General features: G+C 45.3%; 1 protein-coding gene across 2 annotated transcripts in view; it reads left to right on the top strand.

Moving 5' to 3' along the window:
- Nucleotides 1-26,338, top strand: part of CUEDC2 (CUE domain containing 2) — a 226,417-nt gene that overhangs the window by 22,202 nt on the left and 177,877 nt on the right. Inside the window, exons 2-5 of one of the 2 annotated variants that reach the window (XM_069610476.1) lie at nt 2,632-2,677; nt 15,221-15,320; nt 15,517-15,660; nt 16,027-16,088. In XM_069610476.1, coding sequence (XP_069466577.1) covers nt 15,247-15,320; nt 15,517-15,660; nt 16,027-16,088 — 280 coding nt within the window. In that variant the 5' untranslated portion in view covers nt 2,632-2,677; nt 15,221-15,246. The remainder of the gene's footprint in view (nt 1-2,631; nt 2,678-15,220; nt 15,321-15,516; nt 15,661-16,026; nt 16,089-26,338) is intronic. The other variant, XM_069610475.1, reaches the window with a different exon arrangement.

Genomic DNA, 26,338 nt, shown 5'->3' with positions numbered 1-26,338 from the left:
TTTCTATCCTTTGGTTTCCTGAATAATTCAGTTTTTAATAGGTTCCCAGAACGGTAGATGTGGCGGTCTAGAAAATGTATGGACTGGAAATCCCACTCTATGGTGAACTTAATGTGGGTGTTTTGCAGATTGAGCCAATGGTGGAAGTCCAGGAGTGATTCTTTGTTGCCTTCCCATATGACAAGGACGTTGTCAGTGTATCTGCGCCATACCTTTATGTTTGCCCTGTAGGGGTTGTTGTCTCGGTAGATGTTGTCGTCTTCATACTGGGCCATATACAGGTTCGCCACATCTGGAGCAAAGGTAGCACCCATGCTGAAACCTTTGATCTGTTGGTATAGTTGTTGTCCAAACAAAGTTCTCCCCCATGGCTATGCGGATGCATTCCAAGATGAAATTGGTTGGGGTAGTGGTCACATCTGTCCTTCTCTCGAGGCAGGTGGCGAGAGCTTGTAATCCTTCTTGCTGTAGGATGGAGGTGTATAAAGCCTCCACATCCATGGTGACTAGGATGGAGTTAGTGGTCAGAGTGACGGTGTCTAGGATCTTGATGGTCTCTGTGCTATCCTTGATGTAGGATTGCATTTTGCTCACAAAACGTTTCAAAAAATGATCTGTGTATAATAAGGGTTCCAGTAGCGAGTCACAGGCCGATACAATGTGTCTGCCAGGTGGTTTAGTGGTGTGTTTATGTATCTTAGGCAGGATATAGAATGCTGGAGTCCGGGGGTGCATTTTATTGAGGAAGATGAGTTCTTCGGTACAGATCTAACCCTCATCCTCAGCGTGTCTGGTGAGACTGTGATTTCCTCTAGTAGACGTTGCGTGGGGTCCCTGTTCAGTTTTTTGTATGACGTGGTGTCATCTAGGAGACGCTGACATTCTTTGTTGTAGTCTTCAGTGTTCATGATGACGATTCCGCCGCCTTTGTCGGCTGGTTTGATGGTTACGTTTTTATCCGAGTTCAGGTTTTTGAGAGATTGTCTTCATCTTTTTTCAGGTTATCTTGATAATAGTTCTTCTGTTCAAGTCCGCTTTTGATGGTTTTCATAACTATTTGGTTTCGAACTCACCCTGGGATAGTGTGGGGAGGAGGATTAAAGTTTGACTTGGGTTTTAGGCCCGTCACGTTCTCTGATGTTTCTGTGGCTTCTTGGATGATATCTTCCGACTTCTGTTTTTCAGGTAGGTAAATTTCAATCTCGGGTCTGAAAAAATCTTCTGAGTTCGGCCTCTGTTTGGAATGGGTCTGCCCTTGTAGCTGGAACAAAGGATAATCCTCTTTCTAGGAGGCTCTGTTCAGATGGAGTCCGTGTTCTTGTGGATAGATTAAAAATGGGGATGGAGGTTAAGGTTGATTCGAGTACCATTGGCGTGTCCTCATGTACTGGCCCGTTTGTTGTGGGCGTTTCTTCGGTCTGCCCCGTTGTCTCTCCCCCCCACCCCCGTCTGGAAAAAAAGGATGTGGAGCTGGTGGTCCAACCCCTCACCCTAGTTCTAGACGTTTGAGCCGACGCCTCAAACTCACTTCCATCATTGTTTTTTACAGACGGGGGACCTTTTTAGGCCCTCCTCTAGCCAATAGGATCCTGACCGAAATTGATACCTCAGGAACCCACGGCTCCCCCAAGTGCAGTCTTGCACCAACCATCCAGCACTAATCCTTGGATGGTTTTGTACAGCATCACTACTGCAACCACAGCAGCAGGTAAGCCTTCCTTTGACATGGCAACACTAGGCCTCAATTATGAAACAATAAATAACACAATTAGACCCTGAGATCCTTCTCTATTCGCAGACAATACGGACTACACCACATTTGGTGCTCATCCTGAAGAAGGCCAACACTATCCAGGCGAAAATTCTGCCTTTATGGCCGAAACACACCTGTGTCGATTCCCCAGTGACACAACTACAAAAACCCTTTTTCGTGTATGTCTTGTAGATTATGTTGTGTACACCCTGTGTTAAGCATGCCCTGGACCACCCTATGTACCGGGTGCACTATTGTTTAAATATGTTCTTCAAACTGTTGTATACCACTGTGCCCTTAGGTGGAACTCTGTACCTCAATACAAAAGAGGTTGATACTCATTCTGTATTTCCACCAAATTTAATTACTCCTGTCCGTTCCTTTGAGCCTTTCGTGCTTATCGAAAGCTATGTAAACTAATTGAACAATAACACTTGTGGTTTTTTGAAATAAACTAATTTGTTCAGAACCGTAGCTTGCTTTTTGTAGGATCTCACATCCTGATTATTTTTTATTATATAGGATAGTGAACCAGACTTGATGCTACGTTTGTGAACTGCTGAAAGAATAGAGGAAGAGAAGCCCCCCACCCCTGTCCCCCCACCCACTTGATACATTTAAATTGTGTTTTTGTGAAGTGAGAAGACCTACAGTCAAATTGGGCAGGATAGTTAACCAGACTTTGTTACGTTTGTGAAGGAACAGGGGGAGAGACTACTGGGAACTGAGTTATTTTGTAATCGAAAGAGACTGGGAAGGAAAAGAGGGGATGGAATTCCCCATAAATCATATTGTTTTTTTTTTGTATAAGTGTGGAGAAGCTTCAAACATCAAGCACTTTTAAGTGAAATAATTGTTCATTGTGTTTTCTCAACCAGAACTGAACATTTGAAGTCAAATCCAGAACGAGAGAAGCCTTCTTAGGTAATGTAGAGTGTAAGGGATGGAAATAGGTTTGGATACAGGACGGTGGACATTTGACTTGCATGGACATCCTTGGTCTTTTTGTTGAGGTAGAGCAACCCCTTGTAGGGCAGGGTAGGTTTTTCCTTTTCTTTACTTTTATAAATAAGTCTTTGCCAACAAACATGCCAAGCACTGTGTCAGACTCCTACTTTTGCCCCCATTTATAGTGTAATAAGGAATGGCAACACTTTTTGGAGATTGGTCCGTTTTAGTTTCTTACTTGTTTTAAACATCCTTGTGGTTGACCAGTCTCCTATACTACCCTAATGCTAAAAATGTGTGGTTGTATTAGTTTGCATAGTTTCTGCAATAGCTTTTTATATTGGAACGCTTTTGGAGAGGGTTTCTATTCTGATCATTCCTTACTTTTGAACTGCAGGGCCTTACACTGTAGTCTCTGGCACCCTTGTTAGATTGGAAGCTCTAACAATTTTATCTGCCTAGTCTGAGGGATGCTGTGCTCTTTATAATGAGGATCTCCAACTGATTGTCCTCCCATAGCAGAAGGCTCTGATACCTAGACCTTTGTAGTGTGAGCCGTTCAGATTCTTCAACCTTATTGGTCTATAAAATGTAACTATGGCTTTGATTGTTGCACTTATTACATGGTTTCGGCCGGCTCCAATCCTGACCACCTTACTATGATGAGTGCTGGTTTTGGGATGTGTCACTCATAACCTGAAAAGTGCCAAAACTGAGATCATGCAGGTCTGAGGGCTTTGTATTCGCACATTGACACTCTCTTGGTCTTTGAGACTTTCAGACCCTCGAACACCAGAAGGAGGCGAAGTGGATGAGATCTTGCAGACAAAGAGGCAAAGACAGTGTGTCTGCTGCAGGATGAAGCGAGCACAAGCATTATAGAATCTGCTTGGTGGCTCTCCTGTTATTCCGCTGGCTGATGCCCCTTTAACACACATTATGCTATTGTCCCAGTGATGTCTGCGATAAGGGCCAGTTAACATCTGCCCAAACTGAAGACATTTGTAATAACCCCACCCCCGCACTCTCAAAGCCCACCTGGCAGGAGTCTATTCAGATGAGAAGAGCCCAGGTACATTGACACTTAGGATAATGGCAGACTCTCCTATGATAATGGTACCCTTTAACTAATGTCTTTGTTCTTTGGAATAATGTTTAGGATATCGGAACACTAAATGAATATTAGTCCAGTAAAAGAACATGCACGTGATAATACAATAGTCTCTGGTAAGATAAGCATCATTAAATAATTGCAGCCTGCATAGGGGGGGAAAAAGGCACATTTCGCTCTTAAAACCAAATGGGAGAACAACATTGTGCAATAATATACTCTATAGCCATTCTCGGGTATGAAAGCTCATAAGTGTGGAGACCCCACATTGTTACCCTTGTTATCCTGGAAAGACATTCTGATTGATAACCCCTTGTTGGAACCTTTTGAGCTGTCTGCCCTGAACATTTGAGCTGTCTTCCCCTGAACATATATCTAATTCAGTTAATATGGTTAATTGATCATTCCTTGTGGGTCTTGCAGCTCCTCTCTCCCATGCCTTGTATATTGAGCTACAGGTATAAGGTTAAAATTCGATCTCTAGGAGGTGGAGAGGCATGGTGCTCCTTTTTTTTTTTTTTTTTTTTAATCGAGTCTTAGCATGGAATGGTTATGTTTGTAAATGCACTGGGTTTTATTGCTTAAACAATTAGAGAAGTTGTAGATAATTAAAAAAATAGGTCTATTACTCGAAACAAAACAGCTTGGTGGTTTTGTGCGTTCAAATTTGTACCACAGAATGCAAGAAGATGCTCGCACTAACCTGTTGCTCACCGGTAACCATAATCTGTACTTCAAGCGCCCAGATACCCCTGGGTCAGGTGCGCTATATAAATAAAATAAACAAACAAACCGCCCCCTCTGTTCCCCACCTCACCCACCAATATTTCCTTACCCCAGCCCACCATTTACAATTTGATGGTAAAATGCAAGCAGAAGAAAAATTGATTTCAGCAGTTTTCGGTCAAGCAATGGACCCTCTACCATGAAAAGTCAAGTGAAACTTAAAGGCAGATGGAATGCCCCTAGACTTGATATTACGTGTGTTCTAGTTTACCATATGTATGGTCCTTCCATATGTATGTCCTTTTCCCTTATACCTTGGCGATTAGTGCAACAAGGATAGCGTTTTTTATCTATTGATCTGGGTGGGCCCCTAATAAATGTGCAACCGTGGGTCTCTGTAGAGGTCAAAAGGGGGGAAAAATATTAATTTGCATTAAGAAAAAGCGGGTGGACGCAAGATGGGGGAATATATTTTAAATAAGCACGACAATAAGGAGATATCTAGTTGATGTAGGATGACATCTAGGGTACGCAGGACACTTTCTTTTTTCGGAGGGACTTGCATCTGGCGATTGGTGGGCAAGTGGTGAATACAGAAGGCAGATGCATAGCAATGGAAGTGATGCTGGAAAATAGAGCGTGATCCTTCTGAGCTTTTAGTGCGCCAAATACAGTCAGAGGCAAGCTTTACACAGCAATTGAAGGCCTAAAAGACACCTTTATAGAGCGATGGGATTCTCATCGGCGACAGCTTTTATTTAATGATGGATGGTTGCTTGATATAGATAATATGGGTAAGAAGCCTCTTTTTTGTTATAGAGGGGCCGGACTCATGAGGGACTGGCCAATTAGAAAAAATGCTGGTGAGTCCAGGCTACCCCACCCTTTGACATAGTGAGGTACTGTTGGGGAACAAAAGTGGGAAGGGAAAACGGATTACTCCGTCGTTACTGATCGGGTAGTGGTCAAGAACTGGTAAAACAAAATGTATTCATAATTCAACAATACACCAATACATACAATTGAGTATAACCGCATTGCTAGTGAGTTCAGTCTCAGTTATGCAAAAATGAACCTGAAAAAGACAAGAGTGGTGGGGTTAGTAGTTTAAAGTGACTTGTTGTACTGTGCTAATTATCAGCACACTACTTGCAAAGTCGACACGTTTTGTGTTCCCAGTACGGGGATAACTGCAAGGTTGCAGTCTAAATTTATAAGCTATCCTCCATGCTTTCTTCAGGATAGTTCTGCTGAGCGCGATGAGATATTATTCTGAACTCGTTGGGAGGTGGAGAAAAGTCCTCCGGTCTAACAAATAAAATGGTGTCGGGATGAAAGGTGCCACTTGATCAGAAAAGAATGTGAAAAAATGCTCGGTTGTATGTGGAAAACTACCTACCTATTAACAATTCTTGTGTCTTGGGCTAACTTCATCAGGGACTGTCATGACAGCATTTTCTCTAATTGGCTGCTTGATATGTCACTTGGTAGCCCACCTCAGATGGACAGCAGAGCCAAACAGCTGGCTTCCCTAGTGAAGACCTAGCCTGGGACTTGGGTAGATCCCTCATCTGCAATGCCAGACGTTCCTCTTTCTTCTTGGCTGCACATGCATTGTCAGCCTGGATCGACTACTTCTTAATGAATAAGTCCTGACTTCCAGAGGTGGTGGCGGGGTACATGTGGAAGGGTATGCTTTTTTTTCGAATGATGACACTCGCGTCTTGCTGGATTGCACTAGGGGAGGGAAACCCAATGAAAACTGTGTCGAGATTATACTCCTAGATATTGCATTAAAAAAAGATACCCTTTTACTTCAGAAAAACGGAAATGGGGGGGGGGGGGGAGTGGGGCCAGTATGTGATCCCTTTAGCTGAAAGCCACCATTGGGGGTTTAGGAATTAAGATTTGCGCCAGAAAGTAGTGGTAGCAGATGTGGAGGACCTTGGAAGAATGTTGAAGCAGAGGATGACCATAACTATAAAGCCTTCATGAAAAAAGTAAATGGCACTGATAACGCATTAGACTACTGGCTCACAGAAAAGTCACATGAGCTCTGTTCTACACCATGCTGGTGTACTGGATTTTGAAGAGGTGGCAGGGGCCTGACTGGCCAATAAATTGAAGAGAAGGGAGTACAGTAGGCACATAACTTCCCTTTATTGACAGCTTTGGAATGCTACTGATTAAGTGAACGAACATTAAAAAAGCTTTTCGGGATTACTAGGAGATAGGGCCATGGTGAAGACCGATAGGATGTCTTTGTTTTTAGACTGCCTTGACTTACAAGGCCTGAAGGCCTAATAGGAGGTATTGGATTCAACCAAAAATTGATGAAGAAATACTGGTTGTGCCAAATGAAATGCAAACTAACAAAAGTTCAAGGGGTCCTGGTGAAATTCTATTCTAACTTACTTCTCCATAGATGTTTAGAATCAGCATTATTAAAAGTGGCGCGCGACTGGCGTTCTTGCAGTTGGTCTTGATCACATTGAGCCCCAAACCAGGCAGAGACCACACAATTGTGCCAATTTACATTCAATCTACTGAAGATGTCAAGATATTGGCAAAGGTATTTGCAACTCGGTGGTTGGAAACCCTGCTTGATAAACCAGAATCAAACCGGTTTTGTCAAAGGACAACAGTCATGATAATGAGAGAACTGATTGATGAAAATGCTCTGTGCAGGAACCTTCTCGATCAATTGATGCCGAACAGTATAGATACAGAAGGCCTTGAACAGGGTGAACTAGACATACCTCAGTAGTGTGCTGGAAAAGCTTCATTTTGGGCCAGTCACAAATTCCCAAACCTTTTTTTTAGCTTTGTGAAATTAAGCAAAACTTGGGATGTTGGTGATTGGGATAAAATCTTCAGTTTTTCTGACTTTTTTTTGTAGAAAAATCCCAAGCGTTCCCCGCTGTCTTTTTTTTTAAACTCTTCATTGAACCACTGGCGGCAGCATTCAGATTAGATAGAGATATTAAAGACATTTCATGTTATGCGTCTACAAAGGTATTACTGATGACCATTTCAGTTCTTATTTCAGACTCTGACTGCACACACCTTAGTATGTTTGCGATCTTTACTATGCTTGGTTAGCAGTCCTACTTGAAGATCAACATGTCAAAACACTGAAGTCTTCCGGTTTACCATGCTGTGCTATAGAAACATATTCCCTGATCATCAATCCCATTGAGCTAGAGACTAGTTCTAATATTTTGAAATTGTTATCTTAAGGGATCCTATGCCATGGGCTGGAGAACGTCTGGTGAAACTTAAAGACACATTTCTGGTTTCAGGCAATGGATGAAACGAATCCTCGCCCCCTCTGGAAAGATAGGGATGATCAAAATGACGTTGCTACCTAAACTACATACCCATTTAACACGCTCCCTCCCTTGCACACTGGTGAAGGTAACACAAATATTTAAACTAGCTCATGTGGCGAACCAGAGTTGGACCCAATATACAAACCTCGATCTTGATGCACCAGGTAAAAGATGGAGGGTTTTGCTTCCTTGATATGAAGAAATTGTCTCAAAACCAGCATGGCAGTTATGCCAACCTGGGTGACTATTCCGTTGCCCCCATTCTCCTAGACTACTATCGACAAAAGCCTACAGATGACCACAACACCACCCTGTGTGTGCACACCCTGGCGGAATGGAAGCATGTAAACCACGATCTAGGTAGAAACATCTTTTTGGGGAATTGAGCTTATAGAAGAATTCTTCTGGGCAACAAACAACCAATCTTGGCGGACTGAATTCATCTGGGAGCTTAAGCATATCATTGACATAGGAAAATGGTTTCCTGCTTTTCAAATATGTTACACCCCACGGAGCTCTCAAGGGATCACCCATACGGAACTGTTCTTGCAACCATCTTCTCGTCCCTGAATGTCAATATGCATGTGACTTAAGAACTGTATCACCATTCCCAGTAGTTGCTTCTCACAACATCAATGATCTACCGCTGACTGTCATCAAAGCCCTGCTCACAAATGATGGCGAGTGAGAGATGGGAGAACGAGTTTGCAGAAACATGACCAGTTGACCTAGACGTGCGGTTCACCAACAGAGAAATATTTACTGCCTATATTAGCTACCATGGAAAATGATGCAGTGCAAGCTCTTGTCATCTTGCTTTTGTTAGATGTGCAGGAGTGAACCGAGTACAACTCCTACATATATTTTGGATTTGCAATACAATTTCACAGTTTTGGGAAGAAATCCTCCTCCGCTAAATCAGCGTGACATGTCGAGAGACGAGCCCTCGCAGTGTTGCTTGAGGGCTCGTGCAACTGGCGACGAGGATGGCACGTAGCTGAAACCTGCGTCGTGAGGAAAATGAACCCTGTCACGGAAGACGGCAACTGACGGGAAGGGTGCAGCCGAGCACTAAACTGGTGCCGGCACGCCTCCAGATGCTGTGAGGTAACTAGATGACAGATATTTACTAATCTGTCACATCCATTAACCCGGCATCATCAGAAAAGGGAAAACTTTCATTAACTGGTGACACACACACAGCCTCCCTTCTTTCCCATCACATTAGGAAGCCAAAACAAAAACAAAAAAAGGGAGAGAAAGTGAAGCAAGTTTGAAGCCCGGCACCATTAATATTGTTTTGAAGAAAACGTACAAAAAGTTTGAAAATAAATAAAGTATTTATTTAATGCGGAGCAGCAGCAGAGCCTGCGCAGCCAATCAACAAGAAAGGGTGATTATGGCCAAGTAATAACCACACTGAAATCACCATAAATAAAGGGTGTGACAGAGAAGTCCAATATAAATGGTCAAAATGTCTGAAGAAACTCCCACATCCTCCACAGAGACTCACCCACCAAATGAAACGCCAGCTACCACAAATGGAGGCTCACAGGTGTTACAACTACCACATGCTTTTGACATAAGGGATACCAGCAATCTAGGACCTAGATAGGCCACATGGTTCCGTGAGTTCAATTTTTATGTTGGAGCTATTGGTCTTAAAGATGACACCAGACTCAAAAATACCTTATCCATGGCAGTGGGGCCGGCAGTGAGAGACATAGATGGGGAATGTATTATTCTGGACACCGCCTCATATCAGGAATTACACTCCAAATTGACAGAATATTTTACACGTTTAACCAATGTGGACTATGAAAGACCTATCTTTCACACCACACGCCAAGAAAAGAGTCCATAGACAACTATGCGATGCGCTTGCGCGTCAAATTAAAACATTGTGAATTCAATCCTTAAACCAACGAAGGGGCACTTCGATCTCAAGTGATGGCGAGGTGTGAATCACCTACTTTTCGAAAGAAACTGTTACAAAAGCAACGTTCATTGGATGAAATTCTTGATCTAGCTTGCATGGAAGCTGCAGTTGAATCCCAATTAGACAATCTTAATAAAGTCAACATACAAACAAAATGTTCTGATCAAGAAGTGGTTCATAAATTAACTTCTATGGGTAACCCAGCTTCAAGCAGCAATGAAGCCACATGCTATAGATGTGGTTGAGTACCCGCATACCGGAGAATGTCCGCCATGGGTCACAAGTGCACAGCCTGTGGTGGATATGACCATTATAGAGCTATGTGCAAGAACCCTCCTTTTCAACCAATTTCACAGAAATACTTCAGAGAGTACCAAAGGTTAACCCCTACAAGATCATGTGAAGAAGGCCCGGATTTGATCAAAGTGGGTCATGGCGAGATAACACACTACAAAAGAACCTATTGGAAGGATGAACACAAGCCTGCTGACACTTCCAGACGCAGTAGGAGAAGGCGCCATGTTCGGTACATTGAAATAAAGTCACCCTCCAGTAGTGAACTATCTGCATCTGGAGATGACCAGAGTAAAAAGGGATATGTATGGGCGTTAAATAATAACACTGCCACACAACATAACTCCATTCTGAGCATTCAAGTAAATAATACACCTTTTAGATTTCCTTATTGGCACAGGTGCAAAGAAGCCTATGATTCATTACCAAACCCTCCAAAACTTAAGAAAGCTATGGTTGACATCTATCCATATGGCTCCACTTCTGGCTCCACCACGCCCCTGCCTTGTAAAGGTGTAAATCAGTCACTTGTGGTCACAAGTCGCATTTTGCGAAAGTTCAAGTACATGTGCTAAAAACAGAAGCTAAGAGTGGTTGCATACTCTGCTTTAAAACTGCTGTAGACATGAGAATAGTGCACATAATGTATCAATTGATGGCGCACAAATATTTTTCTCGACCCAAGGACATTTAGGGTACTTTTCAGAAGCTATTAAAGGGTCTAGGAAAACTCAAGAATTAGAAAATTCAACTTTACATCAACCCTGAAGTGAAACCATTGCACAACACTACCGTAGCTTCCCCATAAATATAAAACGCCAAGTAGATGACATCAACAAATTACTGAAACAGCACTTTATAGAGCCAGTAATGGGGCCAACCCCATGGGTACCGCCAATAGTGCCAGTAACAATAAAAAAAGGATCAATTAGATTGTGTGGACATGAGAAGAGCAAACGAGGCCATCGAAAGAGAAAGACGCCAAGCTCCAAGAATTACAGATATGATTCATCTTCTACATGGAGCCAAATGTTTTTCTAAATTAGATCTCATGAAAGGATATCACCTCATCGAGATTGATCCAGAATCCAGATACATCACCACATTTGTGACTCACCTAGCACTGTTTCAATATAAAAGACTCCGTTTTGGCATCTCATCGGCGGCATACATTTTTCGGGAGGAAGTACGTAAGGTCATTCGTCACGTCCCAAATTGTCTGACCTACTCGGATGATGTGTTGCGTAACAAAAAAAACAAAGAACAACATGATGCCACGCTGTACAAAGTATGCACAGCCCTTGAAACCGCGTATCTCGCACTCAATTGAACAAAGTGTGAGTTCCGGAAAGACTCTGAGATTCTTTGGACACATATTTTCTGAAAAAAGGGGGAGGCCTGACCTCGGAAAAGTTGCTGCCCTGAACTCGGCCATACCACCACGCAACATCTCTGAACTAAGATCCTTTCTGTTTAGCCAGTTAGTGTTCAAGATACATACCAGATTATGCAGCTGTAAGCAACCCACTACGCCTCCTCACACGGAAAAATCAGGCATTTGAGTGGTCAACAAAGTAAACAGCCTTTGAAATCATTCGTGAGAACATCACAAGAGCAGATCATTTTGCATATTTCGATGCAGAGAAAAAGACTGAAGTCATAGTGGATGCTAGCCCCGTGGGATTGGGTGCCATACTAACACAATACAACCCTGCCAAGCCAAATGAAAAATGTATAGTGGCCTTTGCAAGCAAAAGCCTTACTACAACAGAAGACTCATACACCCAAGCCGAAAAGGATAGTTTAGCAGTGGTATGGGCATCGAATATTTTTCATTTTTTCTCTGTGGCAAGCCCTTTACAGTAATCACTGATCACCAAGCTCTTCTTACCATTTTTGGCAATCCTAAATCAAGAATGCCTCAAGAATTGCAAGATGCGGTCTACGCCTAATGGACTACAAATTCAACATAATACTTTGTCCTGGGACAGAAGACAACTTGGCAGACTATCTGGTGCCAATCCGTCCATTGCGGACAATTATATTAATTACATAATACATAACCTTCAACCCCTACCTCTGGAATGGTCTACTTTCGTCAGAGAATCAGAAAATGACAAAGCATTAGCTGCAATTACTCACTGTGTGCGTACTGGTAGGATGTTGCATGTAAAACAAGCCAGATTTGAAATATAAACAGTGAAAGAAGACGTCAAAGCTTTGGAACTTGCTGACTGTCATTGAAAACCATATACTTACGAAAGGTTCAGAAATCGTTATACCCTCAACACTAATTGAACGAGTAATTGCACTTGCTCACAAGAGTCATCGTGGTCCAGCTTTGACAAAACGACTCCTGAGAGAAAAGGTGTGGTTTCCAAAACTAGACACCTTAGTGGAACACGTAGTGGGGAAATGTGAACTATATGCTTTAGTGGCTCCAAAACCCCCAAATCCTTTGCAAATGTCGAAACTACCGGAAGGTGTCTGGGAAGAAGTGTCAGTTGATCTATTTGGACCGTTGCAAAATGGAAAATGTTTCACTGTGCTGATGCACGAACATTCGAGATTTCCAGATGCACAGATTATAGATTCCCCGTCATCACACTGTCATTCCTGCATTAGACCGAATGCTATCTGTCTATGGCATACCAAAAATACTGAAGACCGGTAATGGACCACCTTTCACAAGTTATGATTTCGGAAATGTTGCTAAATACATGGGTTTCACACATTGTAAAATAACGCCCCGATGACGCCAGGCCAATGGCATTGTAGAGCGCAGTATGGCAAACATCAAGAAAACTTTACAGATGGCTCATCTGGTGAACAATCCTTTTGAACAAGCACTATATCAGTTGCTACGTGACTACCATCACACTCCTCATAGCACCACAGGAGTGAGTCCATCGGTTCTTATATTCTGACGAGTCGTAAGAACACGTCTTCCTGAAAATCCACACAAGCAAGCGACAAGTCAAGGCTTGTGATGTGGAACAGAAAGAAAAGATGAAAAACAACACGGACAGGAGGAGAAGGGCACACAAATGCAAGGTAGAACTAGGACACCAAGTTGTAATGTACCAACCAAAGACTTGGAAGTGCTGATAGTAACTGAAAAAAAAGGCAACATGCTGACGGCATGTGGGGTCTGCCAACAAGCAGTCTCAAGGAACTCTTGATTTCCGGGTTGCATCCCTGATCGATGGGAATCGGACAGTGATGGGGATGGACAATCACTCAGATGAGTCTTATCAAGTGGACAGTGAACCCTCGGACGAGGAAGAACTACCTGAAGGGATTTGCTAATCAGCCCTAGAACCTCCAGCCCCTGGAAGACCTCAGCACAGCATAAAGCCCATAAAACTGATTGAAGAACTGGGATTAGTGCTAAGCTAGTTGAACTTTAAAAGGGGAGGAGATGTCATGATGCAAGGGACTTGTACAGCCACATCACATCGTTATGTGGGTGGCCCTCAGTTGAGGCCTCGTGAGCCATCAAGGGAACTTGAGGTTAGGGAGGAGGGCGGGGCCAAGGGATCACGTGGGATAAGGTTTTGGCAGTTGGCCAATATGTGAAAGCAAAATAAAGACTTGTATCATCTCCTTGAGCGCGTAATCCTTGGCCTACCACAGTCAGCGCGCTGCGTCGAGAGACGAGCCCTTGGAGTGTTGCTTGAGGACTCGGATCGCCAACTACCACATACTCTTATCCTTCATATACTAGTTCATTCTCCATCAGACTTTCATTTCACCAGGAGACCAGATAAATGAAGCGCTAATGATGGCAAAGAAAAAACTTCTGAAGAAATGAAAGCGCAGCAACATACCCCTGTGTGTGGAATGGCTGTAAGGGATAAGACTAACTGAAAAAGAAAGTGTCCAATGCCAGGAAACCGTTAATTTGGGGTTTGTTCAGCAAGCTACGTGTAGCACTGCAGCCACTTAACTGCCCACCCAGATCTCGCTACTGCTGGCTCACCACATGGCCCTCTCCTGTGCCACCTTCCCCACCCCTGCTTTCTCAACTCACTATTCACCCGGTGTATGTGTCTGTTCATAGAATACAGTGCAGAAAAATTCCAAGAATTGCAGTGTCCTTTAGGGAGTCATGCTGAGTAAGACAGGAGGGCCTTGTAATGTTGGGGTCCTAGGTGTAACTTTAAAAAACTCTCTGCTCAGCCCTACATGTAAGGGGGGCATCGGCCACTTTTACTCCCTAAAGATGGAAAAATGCACCCAACAAATAAAATCAGGGAGGAAAAATACGCCCCAATAAAAATAAGAAACCGACATGTAGCACCTTGAACGCCTGCTTTCATCCACACACATCCCCGTGGATATGATTGGAGCACTAGAAGTACCACAAAGGAACTACTATTATGACTGCGCCGCTGAAGAGGTAACCATGTATCATTTATTGTGCACGAATAATTAGCTGCAAAGAAATAATTGCAAAAACATTTGTTTTCCATTCAAAACATTTTTACACGCTTATAAAATAATCCAATTGACAACATTTTTAGTCCTAAAAAAAATTAATTTTACTTCCAGTTTAAAAAAAATGTAGAGCAGAACACTCCCACTTCAAAATTTTGTCTGGAGCACTGTCTCTGCTGTTCTACTGTGACCACTGTTGATAAGCTTTGTTTTTTTACATTTTTTTGTTTAAAGAGAACTCCAAAAAAACAAGAGACATTTCCCACGTTTCTGTAACTCGTGTAGTGAAAACCGCGAGAGGCAAGTTACATATGAGAAAACACTTTAAGGGTTTGCTAGTTTCTAGGCAGGTAGCATTATCTTCTAACAACCCCCCCCACCCCCCAATCCTACCGAAACCCCAATTTGCCACACAGCACACCATGTCTTGCCTTCCAAGAATCCCTTTTCACTAGCCAATGGCTAGCGGCGAGTGCACATTTTGAAGCCTGCTTCTGCAGCTCAAATGGAGTTGGCAATCCTTGAAGTTTTATTGGTCATTTTGATGAAAGCACATTTTAGAAATAGTATTATGTAATCATGCTGTATTTGACGGACACCTTATGGCAAATTTTATGATGTAAGCATTTTCATTATGAATACTTCTCATTATTTTTTTATTTTTTTTATCTTTCAAGGTTTTTTTGGGAGATTCGTGTGAAGCATGGAGTTGGAGAAAATAATTAAAGACTCGCTGACTTGCTTTATCCAGTCTCATATCCCTGAGGCTGATTTTAGGTATGTGCTGGCTCATACCCACTCCCAAGTTAGTACTTTTGTTAGTCTTCACCTTTTTCAGCGTTGTCTCTGTCAATCATTTACCCTGACTTTCAGTAGTGGTTATGCACTTTTAGAATCCGTTCTAATTTCATTATTTCATGAACTTATACAAACTTCAACCTAATATCATCTGTTTTGTTTCCCTGTTATCCAGCTCGATGGATGAGGTTTTCTTCTCTTATATAACTAGTATTTTAGAAGAACTTGGATCCCCAGAATCATGTGAGGAGAACTTTGACATGGAAACCTTTGTGGAAATGATGGAAGCCTACATCCCAGGCTTTGCTGACATTAGCAGGTGTGCCCTGAGTAGCATAGTTGTTCTTCAATAGGGTTGCTTTTGGAATATTTCCTATTTAGATCATGTACATTGTTTTGTGACTGCATCAAATGCAATTGAAAAGGATCCTGGGCTTATCCTGTATCTCTTTGAAATATCTTCTCTGAATAAAACCTGCTGTCCAATTGCACATTTTAATGGCCCCAGGTTCACGCTAGTGGCACCGCAGCAGATGTTTGGGTATGATTATTTCCCAAAGGCAATAAACTATCTCACTGTTCTGTCACCCAAGTGCATCATTTAAGGAAAGTCCAAAGTTAGTAACTCAGTAATATTCTTCTGCTGTCTTGTTTCTAGATTTTTCATTTTTATATTCTCTTTCAGCGTGGACGTTTGTGAAATGATGTTCGCTCTGTCTGGGAAGTTAAGTGAAGCACGCAACAAAGGTAAATGTGAAGCTTGTGGAAACATTATCCATACTAAACATCAAAGGCTTTGGTCCTCGTCTCTAGTAGTCAAAGTAAGATCTTCCCCTCTGCCTTTGGGATTTTCCTAGATCTATAAACCAGAATTTTAGTGGAATATTGGCTTCGGGTCCTGTGGTTGAGAAAAAGCTAGTGTAAAACCCTGTCTCATGTTAAGACGGCAATGTTGTACAGCTCCACTTTCCAGCTGATCTACACCCAGTGACCTTCAGGTCTTGTGAAAAATGTATTTGTGATGCTGGAAATGCATTGGAGGGAAATGGCCTCCTTGTCCTGTAGTCTTTTTATAATGATAATGTGTTATTTATATAGCGCCTTTATCCAAAGCGCTTTACAGAGCACATATTTACATATATCGCCCAACCGAAATTGGTACTTTTTTATCGACCTTGGAAAGGTTGAATTGGCCTTGCCGGGATTCGTACCTGTGACCTGCAGATCACGCTCGGATCGCAGCAGCGAACGCTCAACCCGCTGAGCTATATTCCTGGCAGTGCAGCTCTTACTCTTTTTGGTTTGGTGTACAGACCCTTGGGATACCCTTATAGCACCCATGGGTGGGGGTACAAACCTGTGCCCCTAGTGTATGTTTTTAGGCACCTGTGTGTGGCCCACAGAGCAGGGTATGGGCTGGTAATTTACAGGTGCTCCGAGTATCCTCCATTTTGGGATACCCAGACCCTGCCATAGGAATCGGGGGGGGGGGGGGGCGATTCCTGATGGGAAACACGATGGCCCCTGTGGCCTCTTGCTTTCTATTGCCCGTTACCTTGTTTTCCCAAAGTCCTGGGAAGCCCTAACGCTGTCCCTTCCCCTCACTGGCTCTTGGGTGGAAGTTCCATATATGGTATTGTGGAGGAATTCCAAGCCAGACTGGCTGGAGACTTCCCAATGACTGTATGTTGTGGGTACACCCGTGGGGTGGGACCTGGGTGAATGGGGTGTGTGACTACGCATTTCATGTTATGGGTGTCTAGTTACTCCTACGTCCCGTCTCCTTTCCTCCATACTTATGGGACATCTCTCCGTCCTGTGGGATGGGACCGGAGCACTTTGTAAAAAGCATCCACATTTTTTCCCCAAAAATGTGTCCCTCCTCTCTTTCCTGCACGGGTCCCAGCATGCGGCCGTAACCCCGCCCACCTTGGCTCCGCCCCACGCATCGCCCATCGGTCCTTTTCTCTGCACGATCGTGGACGGACGCACTTGCATCCTCGGAAGATTTTCTTCCTTGTTTTCCCTCTCTGGCTGTCGCTAGCGTTAGTTTACTAGTTTGTCCATGTCTTTTTAAACTAGGTTTTCCAGACTGTTCATCGTGTCGCTGTCGCTTCGCGAGGGCGGTTCCGCATCCTCTTTGTTTAGAGCGTTTGGGTCCGGAACACCGTTGGGACTCCTGTTTTTACTGTGACTCCCTTTCGGTCCGGGCACTTCAACGTCGGTTAGAGCGGTGGGAGGAGGTGTTCGGACGGACTCCTCCTTCGCATTTTCAGGTGCTCATCGACGAGAAGAACGCCCGGTAAGTTCTTTACTTTTCAGAGCACCCCGGCCAGTGGATACCTTTCCGGGTTCCTCTCGAGCTGGGAGGGGCGTTGATCGCTCTGTTACCGGGGTTCGCCCTGAGGTGCCTGTCGGGCCTAATAATTCTACCAGAGTTTTCTCTGAGGGTCTCCGTAAGGGGCCTGTGAACATCGGAGTACGCTCTGAGGCCCCTCCTGTGGGGGCTGTTTGTAGAACCAGTTCTACTGAGTCGTGGGGTACCGGAGCTTGCTCTGAGGCTGCTCTTTTGGCTTCCCTCAAAAATAAAACCGGGGTGCGCCCCGAGGTCTTGGCTGGGCTTGAGGTTACCGTGTTCGAGGCCCATGCCGATAAGGCTACTACCGGGCGTAGGTCCGAGGTCCCTCGTACAGAGGCTAAGGATACCAACAGTTCTGAGGGGCCGAGCAAGGCCCGGTCGGTGACAGCGCACCGTTCCCGCTCTTGTGCTGACACCAGATCTGTTGAGGGGGGGCAAAGAAGAAAGTTTCTTCTTTTACCGGCAGTGCCGAGGCCCTTCCTTCGAAGGCTCAGTTGGCGGTTGGTATGTCGCAGAAACATTCCAGGCCTCATAGTACCGGCTCTGCCGAGGTTCCTTACGTTAAGGCTAAAATTAAGACCTCTGACCCATCGACGGGGACCCCTGCCGCACTTCCTCACGTGCCACAGTTCCCCTCAGATGAGGACAAAATGGCGGCTGTTCCCGTCACAACCACGGTGGCCATTTTAGGTACTACCCCTACAACTACGCCATCGGCCCCTGGTGTAGGGTTCGGTCCTTCGGGTGAACCTAAGGTCCCTTGTGCGCATCCTTACCGGCCGGTTTATGATTGGAACGCCCGGATGCCTCTTCCGCACAATGTTTTGTTGCCCGCGGGGGCGGCTCCCTTGATTTATGTGGATTCGTCAGTGGAGGGGCTGGTGTGGCACCCTTCTCCGTTATGTCCCTGGATTTGTCCACCTCATGAGAGGCCTCCTCAGGTTCCGAAACAATCTCCTGAGGACGCTATTTTCGGTAAATTTCAGGCGCTTATGCTCACCGACCAAATTAGGGAATATTTCAAAGGGCTTTTCAAGGAGATATGTCCACCCGCGCCTCAGGCTCCACCCGTTCCGACGGTGGTTCCGCCGGTGCCTCCCTTGCCCGTGGTACCTCCCCCCTGCGCTTCCGCCTGTGCCACCATTGTCCCCAGTGGACAAGGCAGTGCCTGACAAGGCTCAGCAAGATCCTGACCTGTCAGATGACCCTCCAGGTGATCAGGACAACGAGGACCTTCCCCGCTCTATCAGAGCTTTCCATGACCGGTGCTGGACATGATGAGTTTCTTAGATGTTCCGCTGCCCGAGGCACCTGCTCCGCAGGAGGGCGTGCTTTCTGGGGCGTTCACCTTGTCTCCTCTCGGGACTTTTTGTCAATAAAAAGATTGACGCGAGGTACAGGCTGCATCCTTCGGAAGAAGTGGCCTTGTCCTCTTGTCCGCCTCCCTCCTCCACAGTGGTGGCTGCGGCTACGTTGCAATCCAGGCCTGCAGTATCCTCCTCCGCGACGGCTACTCGGGTCTTGGGAAAGGAGGACAAGCTCCTGGACTCCCTAGGGAGGAACATCTTTGCCAATTCGGCCTTACAGCTCAGGCAGGCCAATGCAGAATTGATTTTGGCGGGAGCTAACATGCGCATGTGGAGAGGTCTGTCGGAGTTTGAGGAGCACGTTCCGGTCGAGAAGTTGGAGGATTTCAGAGGGGGCCTTTCGGATGCCAGGGTATTGGCCCAGGATCTCCTGGAGGCTGCGGCTCATCACCCGCCCGCCGTCCCCTCTAATAAGGTTCCTCTGTTATTGCTAATGGGTCTTGAAACTAACGCTAGCGACAGCCAGAGAGGGAAAACAAGGAAGAAAATCTTCCGAGGATGCAAGTGCGTCTGTCCACGATCGTGCAGAGAAAAGGACTGATGGGCGATGCGCGGGGCGGAGCCAAGGTGGGCGGGGTTATGGCCGCATGCCGGGCCCCGCGCAGGAACGAGAGGAGGGACACATTTTTGGACACATTTTTGAATGATTTTTACAAAGTGCTCTGGTCCCGTCCCATAGGACGGAGAGCTGTCCCATAAGTATGGAGGAAAGGGGACTATGGACTAGGAGTAAGGTGGTCACTACGGTGAGTAACCTGGTAATTCTGGTGTTTGACACAACGACTGAGACCGCCCCGCCCGATGCAGGTATGAATTCAGTATGGAGTGCTGAATGGCTGGGTGCTTGTCCGAATCCACATTCCGTGTTGTGTGTCTGGATGGAGAAGAATGGCCTGAATGTACTGTGAGCCCGATTGGCTGCCTGCCTGAATGCTCTTCTGAATGATTGGCTGCTTGATTTTGACCAGCAGAGTGAATGAGAGACCCAACGGTATATCTGGGGACCTCTCGCTGATGGAAATCGTTCAGAAGCTGAATGTGAAACTTGATGCTTACACTCGAAGCTGAGCCGGAAGAAGATTAACTGCTGTTTCCCTTCAACGCAATCTGAAAGCTGCTATGCCTTCAAGAAACTGATCCAAGAGAGGACCTGCCTAGGAGACCTCTTCCCGAGCTACGAGGGACCATCGTGCACCAGCTAACCTTCACCAAGGCTCCCTGGAAGTCAGCCTTCGAAAGACTGTTGACCGGAGACGGGTACCGCCGAGGAAACTGAAGAGAAGCGCCCAGACATTCCATCCACCGTCGTCAACCAGAGTTCGGAGGATCGCTGTAACCGCTGGAGGTCCGTCAAAGCTCTGTTACTCAGAAGCTGGGACAGCTTGATGCTGTGCCGTCGACGACCGGAGCCGCAACGCTCCATTGCATAAGAACGCTTTGAATCAAGGACTCCCTTGCTCATCACCGTCGACCGCCTTGTCCCGCCAGAGAGAGTCAAGGTCGCTGACTAACCGAGGAGAATTCGCCGGTGGGTTTCCCGCCACCGGAAGACAAAGACGCCGATGACCCGCCACCCTTGCTGGGCCCAAGTTTTTCATTTGACTCTTTTCGGCAACAATCTATCGTGGTGAAGGTGCACTGCACGCCTCATCTTCGCAGGACGAGCACCGTCAGGACCGAAGCTGCTGCCTCAACGCCTTTGTTCACCTTTTCGTCGAGGGATCTCGACGATCAGTGGCTCGTGCCTTAAAGGGAGTTCACTCAAGAAGGATCCGTCGACGACCCGACGTCCAACTCTACTAAACCAGGTACATTGGGGTAGTAGAACATTTTTACAGGGAAATAAGACTCTGCTGAACAATATAGGGACTGGGCGTGTCAATACTTTTTAATACAGGTTGCCCAGGTGGGGGAATCCTCACACAGAACTGTGTCTAGGTAATCAGGTCCAGTATTCTGCCAAATTGTTTAACCAACTTGTTTTCCTCCTCCAGTATATTGTTGGTTCACATTAATTGATTTGTATGTCATTTGAGACTGTCTACAGTTGATGCATTTTAATGGAATCAACGAAGTAATTGTGGTACCACATAGAGACTGTATACATTTATCATTTTAGAATTGCCTGAGCACAAAGTGTTATTGTATTTGTACATAATCAAAGCCTTATTTATATAAAGAACTATGTTTTCACTAACCTAGTGTGTGGACATTCCTTTATGGGTGCTTGGGGACTACACTACACTATACTTAGCCTGCATCACCTCCCGAGAGCTTAAGCCTTGATTGCTCGTCCATTGCTACCCTATATAGAATCACTATACACGCCCGCTGGGCTAGCCTACTTATCACTAACACAAACTTACAACAAACCTGGACACTGAGCATTACCCATACTGATGCAACAAGCCAGTGCGCATACCATCCAAGCTACACATAAAACACAAAGACCCATTCCTACATAAGTCACATAGAAACAACGCAGGCATTGGACCTTGCACACAACCAACCATCTGCAAGCCCACACACCCAGGCACCAGTTTCTCCTTGTTTTGGACTTATCCATCACTCTTATTTCAGTAACCAACCCCGTCCTCTTTCTTGAAGAGCCACGTGAGCACCTGGAGACTGTCCTTGGGTGGATCAGTATAAATTAGCTTAACAATATAAAGTAAACATTTTCCTGTGATCGGGTAAACACAATGCATTTCCTCTTCACCTCCTCTCTAGACCATTATAAGGGTTCAGTAGTTTTTGTATTCATTTGCAGGCATTCCACTAATTTGGTATATCCTAAAATCCATTGCCTACAGTAACCAACCATACGAAGGAATGCTCTCATTTGCGTAACTGTTTGGCTTTGAAGTCTTGTATGAAGCCTCTTTTCAAGAGGAGACTACGGCTTCATGTCCCATAACAATATCATGGCCACAATAATGCACTTGTTCTCTACACCATTTTAGTTTCTTTTTAGATGCTTCATGACCTTTGTTGGCTAGAGCGTTTTAATAGCCCCCTAGTATCCTCCTTGCAAGCCTCCTATGAGGCTATCCACATACTTCATTCAGCACTGATTTACCAGGTAACCGAATGTCATCCATAATCCCTCTTTTTTTCATTTTTGGGGGGAAAAGGACCTGGATTCCCTTATGTGAGCATGCAAAAAGGTACTGGCTAGCCACATGTCTGGAAACGGAGAAGTGAACTACAGTAAAATCAAATCCGAGGCATTTTTGAGGTATATAGGCCAATATAGTAGTGGGGTTTGGGACCACAGGAAAAGATGGGATACACTGTCCTCGGGTCCTGCAGGAAATCTGTATGTATTCTTTTCGGTCTAAACCAGCAGTATTGAAGTGCTACATGGGCTGGTGGTGGGGACTGACTGGGGTAATGCCTTCCTCTGCTTCAGGTTTCACAGGATACTGAGGAATGTGAGACAGTTTCTTAGAAGGAACTACCCTGATCTTTGTAGGTTTTGCATTGTAATGTACACAGCATCTTTAACATGTACAGACGATGAAGACTGTGGTACTGTATTTATGGGATCATCTAAGTCAGGTACTGATTCTCCTTCCCCGTCCGACAGTCTAAATAGCATCTGTTTAGAGTACTGCTGAAATAGCCTCAGCAGTTTGGTCAGGGGAACTTAAACCTCTTGGGTGTGCAATGAAAAGTACATCTTACTCTACATAAACCCATACTTCGTAAGTTGACGGATTTGTGGAGCTAAGGAGAGAAAGTATGGGTGTCCGTTATAGGACCCAGTGGCCCTCATTAGGACCCTGGCGTTAAGGGGTTAACTGCGCCGTAAAAGGTGTTGGCGCTGTTAAACCCAACGCCTTACTACGAGGTCCCTTTGCGGGACCCAACCTTAACGGCTGGTATAGACCAGCCGTTAAAGTAGGGGCCTGCAAAGGGACTCTCGAGGTAAGTACGGTACCGGTATTTGCGGTACCGTACTTACCGCCTTCCCCATTCCCATTATACCCTATGGGGCAAAAATGGGAAAGGGCCATGGTGGCATGGGGGAATTACCGCCCCGCCAACCTTGTAATGGGGTGGTAATTCCCCATTCTACCATGGCGGACTCCGGCATCAACCATTGTGCTATTAGTACCATGGTTTTCCGCCGGAGTCCTAATGAAGGCCAGTGTCGCAGTCCGAGGTTCTGTTATTCAGTGGTCCACAAGGATATTGGAGATTCTTACTGCCTTCACTGTCTCAGTGGATATCGGGACATTAAGAAAACATTCAGAACGAAGGGCAGACCAACTAGCAGCAGTGTCAACTAATCAAGTCCCATTATTTCCTTTTGCTTCACACTGCATATATGGTCCTTCCTTGTCTACTGGCAACATTGTGTCAATAATGAGAGCATCTCCTACCTCGAGTCAGAAGGGATCAGGATCTACAGGTGGTATTTAGGACTGACTAGAAGGGGCAGGGGATTGGGAAAGTGTTTGGGGCTGTGGTACACTAATTTAGAAATCCTCCTAGTGCACCTATGGGGGCCTGATTAAAACTCTTGACGTGAGGACTGGGATAGGCTGTGTTCTATAGGGGCACTCATTCTTCCAATGTCCTGTTTGCTTACATAGTTTACAGAGGTGTTTGTGTAGTGGGGGGCCGGTTAAACCCTGCCGTCCTAGCGGCTGCTGTTGTTCTGGTACTCCTTGATGCCACTGATTAATCTGGGGGCTGGCTGAGGGGCTCTCCCCCACACACCCCAACCTCCCTTCCTCTGCCCTCGAATCCTACCTGAAACCCACCCCTTACCATTGGCGTTGGTTGCAACTGCATGGTCCGCAATTTAAATGTCATTCATTTATTCTTATTATCCTTTCTTTTGCTCCTGGCATGCAACGCAATTTTATTTATTTTATTTATTTGTATTGCACGTCGGGGCCCTGAGGCAGCTGAGCGCATATCTTGCATGTTATAAATTCACATTGTACATCAGTGGATATCAACAATTTACAGTATCAAACAGTGGGGCGAATATTACAAGGTAATCAAATACATTTATGCAGATATAAATATAAAATTATAAGTAATAGCCTTAGGATGGTTATATAGTGTTTTGGTTGCAAAGACCTGATTTGACCTTATTCATAAAGATCGTGAATGATGGCTCAGTTCTTATAGTAAGGGGGAGTGCATTCCATTTTTTTGTCGCAAGAACAGGGAATGATTTATAACTGCAACTAGCTTATTCTACCACCCAATAAAGATAATTTTGAGTTGTGCCTGTATCTTTGGCTGCAAACCAGAAACAAAGGAATTGGTTATTGTTTTATGCAGAACACATCCTGTTTGGTGATGTCAGAGCGCTGAGTGAACAATAGCTTTAATTAATCAGGAATCTGGTGATTCCACTATCTTTCCCAATAAGTTTCTCTTGGGTGTATTTCAGGTATAGCTGCTATCGTCTGTTTCAAGGTTGTGCAGGGCCCTCCCCCCGCCCCTGGGTCTGTAGCTAATTAGCATGGTGTGTTAATCTCTGCCTAACCGCTGGAGGCATTCCTATTTTCATGAGCTGATTCATATCAGCCAAGGCAGGGTTGAAATATTGGATGACAGTAAGGAGTTCCTTGCGGAACCGTTGTTAACTGCTAATATTAGCAAGCACCTTCCCTATGTTACGCAAATCTCCCGCTGTCCATGAAACATAAGCAGGAGTCATTTTGGGTCCCCACTGTCTTTCTTTAGCGGGGCTTGTTAGAGGATATAGCTGAATCGATAAGGCGGGGTACCTCCCCTTGTCAGCCGACTGGATATGAGGGGGAGGTGCGGTTGGCATAAACGCTGCTCTGGGGTCACCAGAGGTGCTTGGCCCTGGCTGAAGTTGTGCAACACATGGCAATATTAGTTGCGGCCCTGTTGTAGGTGCCAGTGAGACACCTGGCATTTGGGCCTGACCCAGGCCCCCAGTTTCATCCTGCAGACATTGGTGAAAAAGTAAATGTTCTCCACTAAATCGTCTTGCTTCTCATCTATGAACTAGGGACATAATAGGGTGGATGGGTCACCCGACCCCCCCCCCCCCCTCAGAACCTGAATTTGTCTCGTTCTCAGTAATTGGTGTCTTTCAGTAACCTCCACTTTAGTCTCACCATAGATTCCTCAAACCACGTTGTATACACACCCCAGTGTCTTGGGTTCACGTTGCCTCCTTTTGCTTCAAGGGCGCTTCTTATAGCTACCGATTGATCCAAATTGAAGTGCCGTCTGCTGGAAATCAGCTATACCTATTAGCAGGTGCCAAACCTCAAAAAATTGACACTACTGCCATTAGTGTACATAAATATGCCGGTTTTTCCTTGGGTGGAAACTCCACATTTGTTTGTGTTCTTTTCTTTGCCTTATTTTAGCACCACTCGCCATATAAGAATTGCTCCTGTATTGCTTAACCTTGACTCCCCTAGTGTGATCCTGAGACTGGATGGGATTTACAGAGACTCCATTACCTAGCCCTGAAAGAGTTTATGGGACACGCAGTTCTCGCCCCAGCTCTACCAATTTAATTCAAGCTTACCTTCTCCAGACTGAGTAGTCTCCTTTTTTCCATCCCTCCTTTAGAACTGCTCTGACTCACTAGTTACTTAATCAGAATACCAGAAAGTGTTTGGGATCTACAAATCTCTACCAGATGTGATGAATCTGACAGTCCTCACTCCTTTCCTGGAGGTAGCCTCTCCCCATGTGTCCAGCGGACAGCAGCCGCTACCTGACCCTGGTGGCAGCTATAGGAGGGTGGACCGCATGGGGGGAGGCAGCCCTCAGGGGGATGAGATGGCATCATCAGGTGAGAGCATACACCCCCTTTTCCTGTTTAGGGAAGCCCCCTCCATATCTCAAGCTCTTTTGGCTTACTGCGATTGTTCTCTTCAAACCTCCACTAAATCTACTAATTGCATTTTTCAATACTCTGAGTAAGTTGCCAAGAACTGCCCATCAACTATCCCATATGCATAGAAATACTGAGACATGAACACTGAGTGGAGTAATGAAGATTAATGAGTCTGAGCAGCGCATCACAGGCTCCAGTGTTTGCAAACCTGTAATGGGTGGGGAGCAGAGACACTGCCTGGGAAAGCTTCATCCTCTCAATGCGCAGCGAGGGACAACCGAGCCACAAAGCAGACTGTGGAGTAAGCCGGCTCAGAGGGGCGGTGAAGGAAGGAACACTGCAGATGCTGGTTTGACATATCAGAGCCACGACAGGAAGAAGAGGGAAGTCTCCCTGACGGCCTCGGGAGCCGAGCAGC

The sequence above is a fragment of the Ambystoma mexicanum genome, chromosome 8 (genome assembly GCF_040938575.1).
Source record: "Ambystoma mexicanum isolate Mex_15411 chromosome 8, UKY_AmexF1_1, whole genome shotgun sequence".
In the NCBI taxonomy this organism is placed as follows: Eukaryota; Metazoa; Chordata; class Amphibia; order Caudata; family Ambystomatidae; genus Ambystoma; species Ambystoma mexicanum.
The sequence above is the reverse complement of the archived record's forward strand: the minus strand, read 5'-3'. Positions and strand labels throughout refer to the sequence as shown.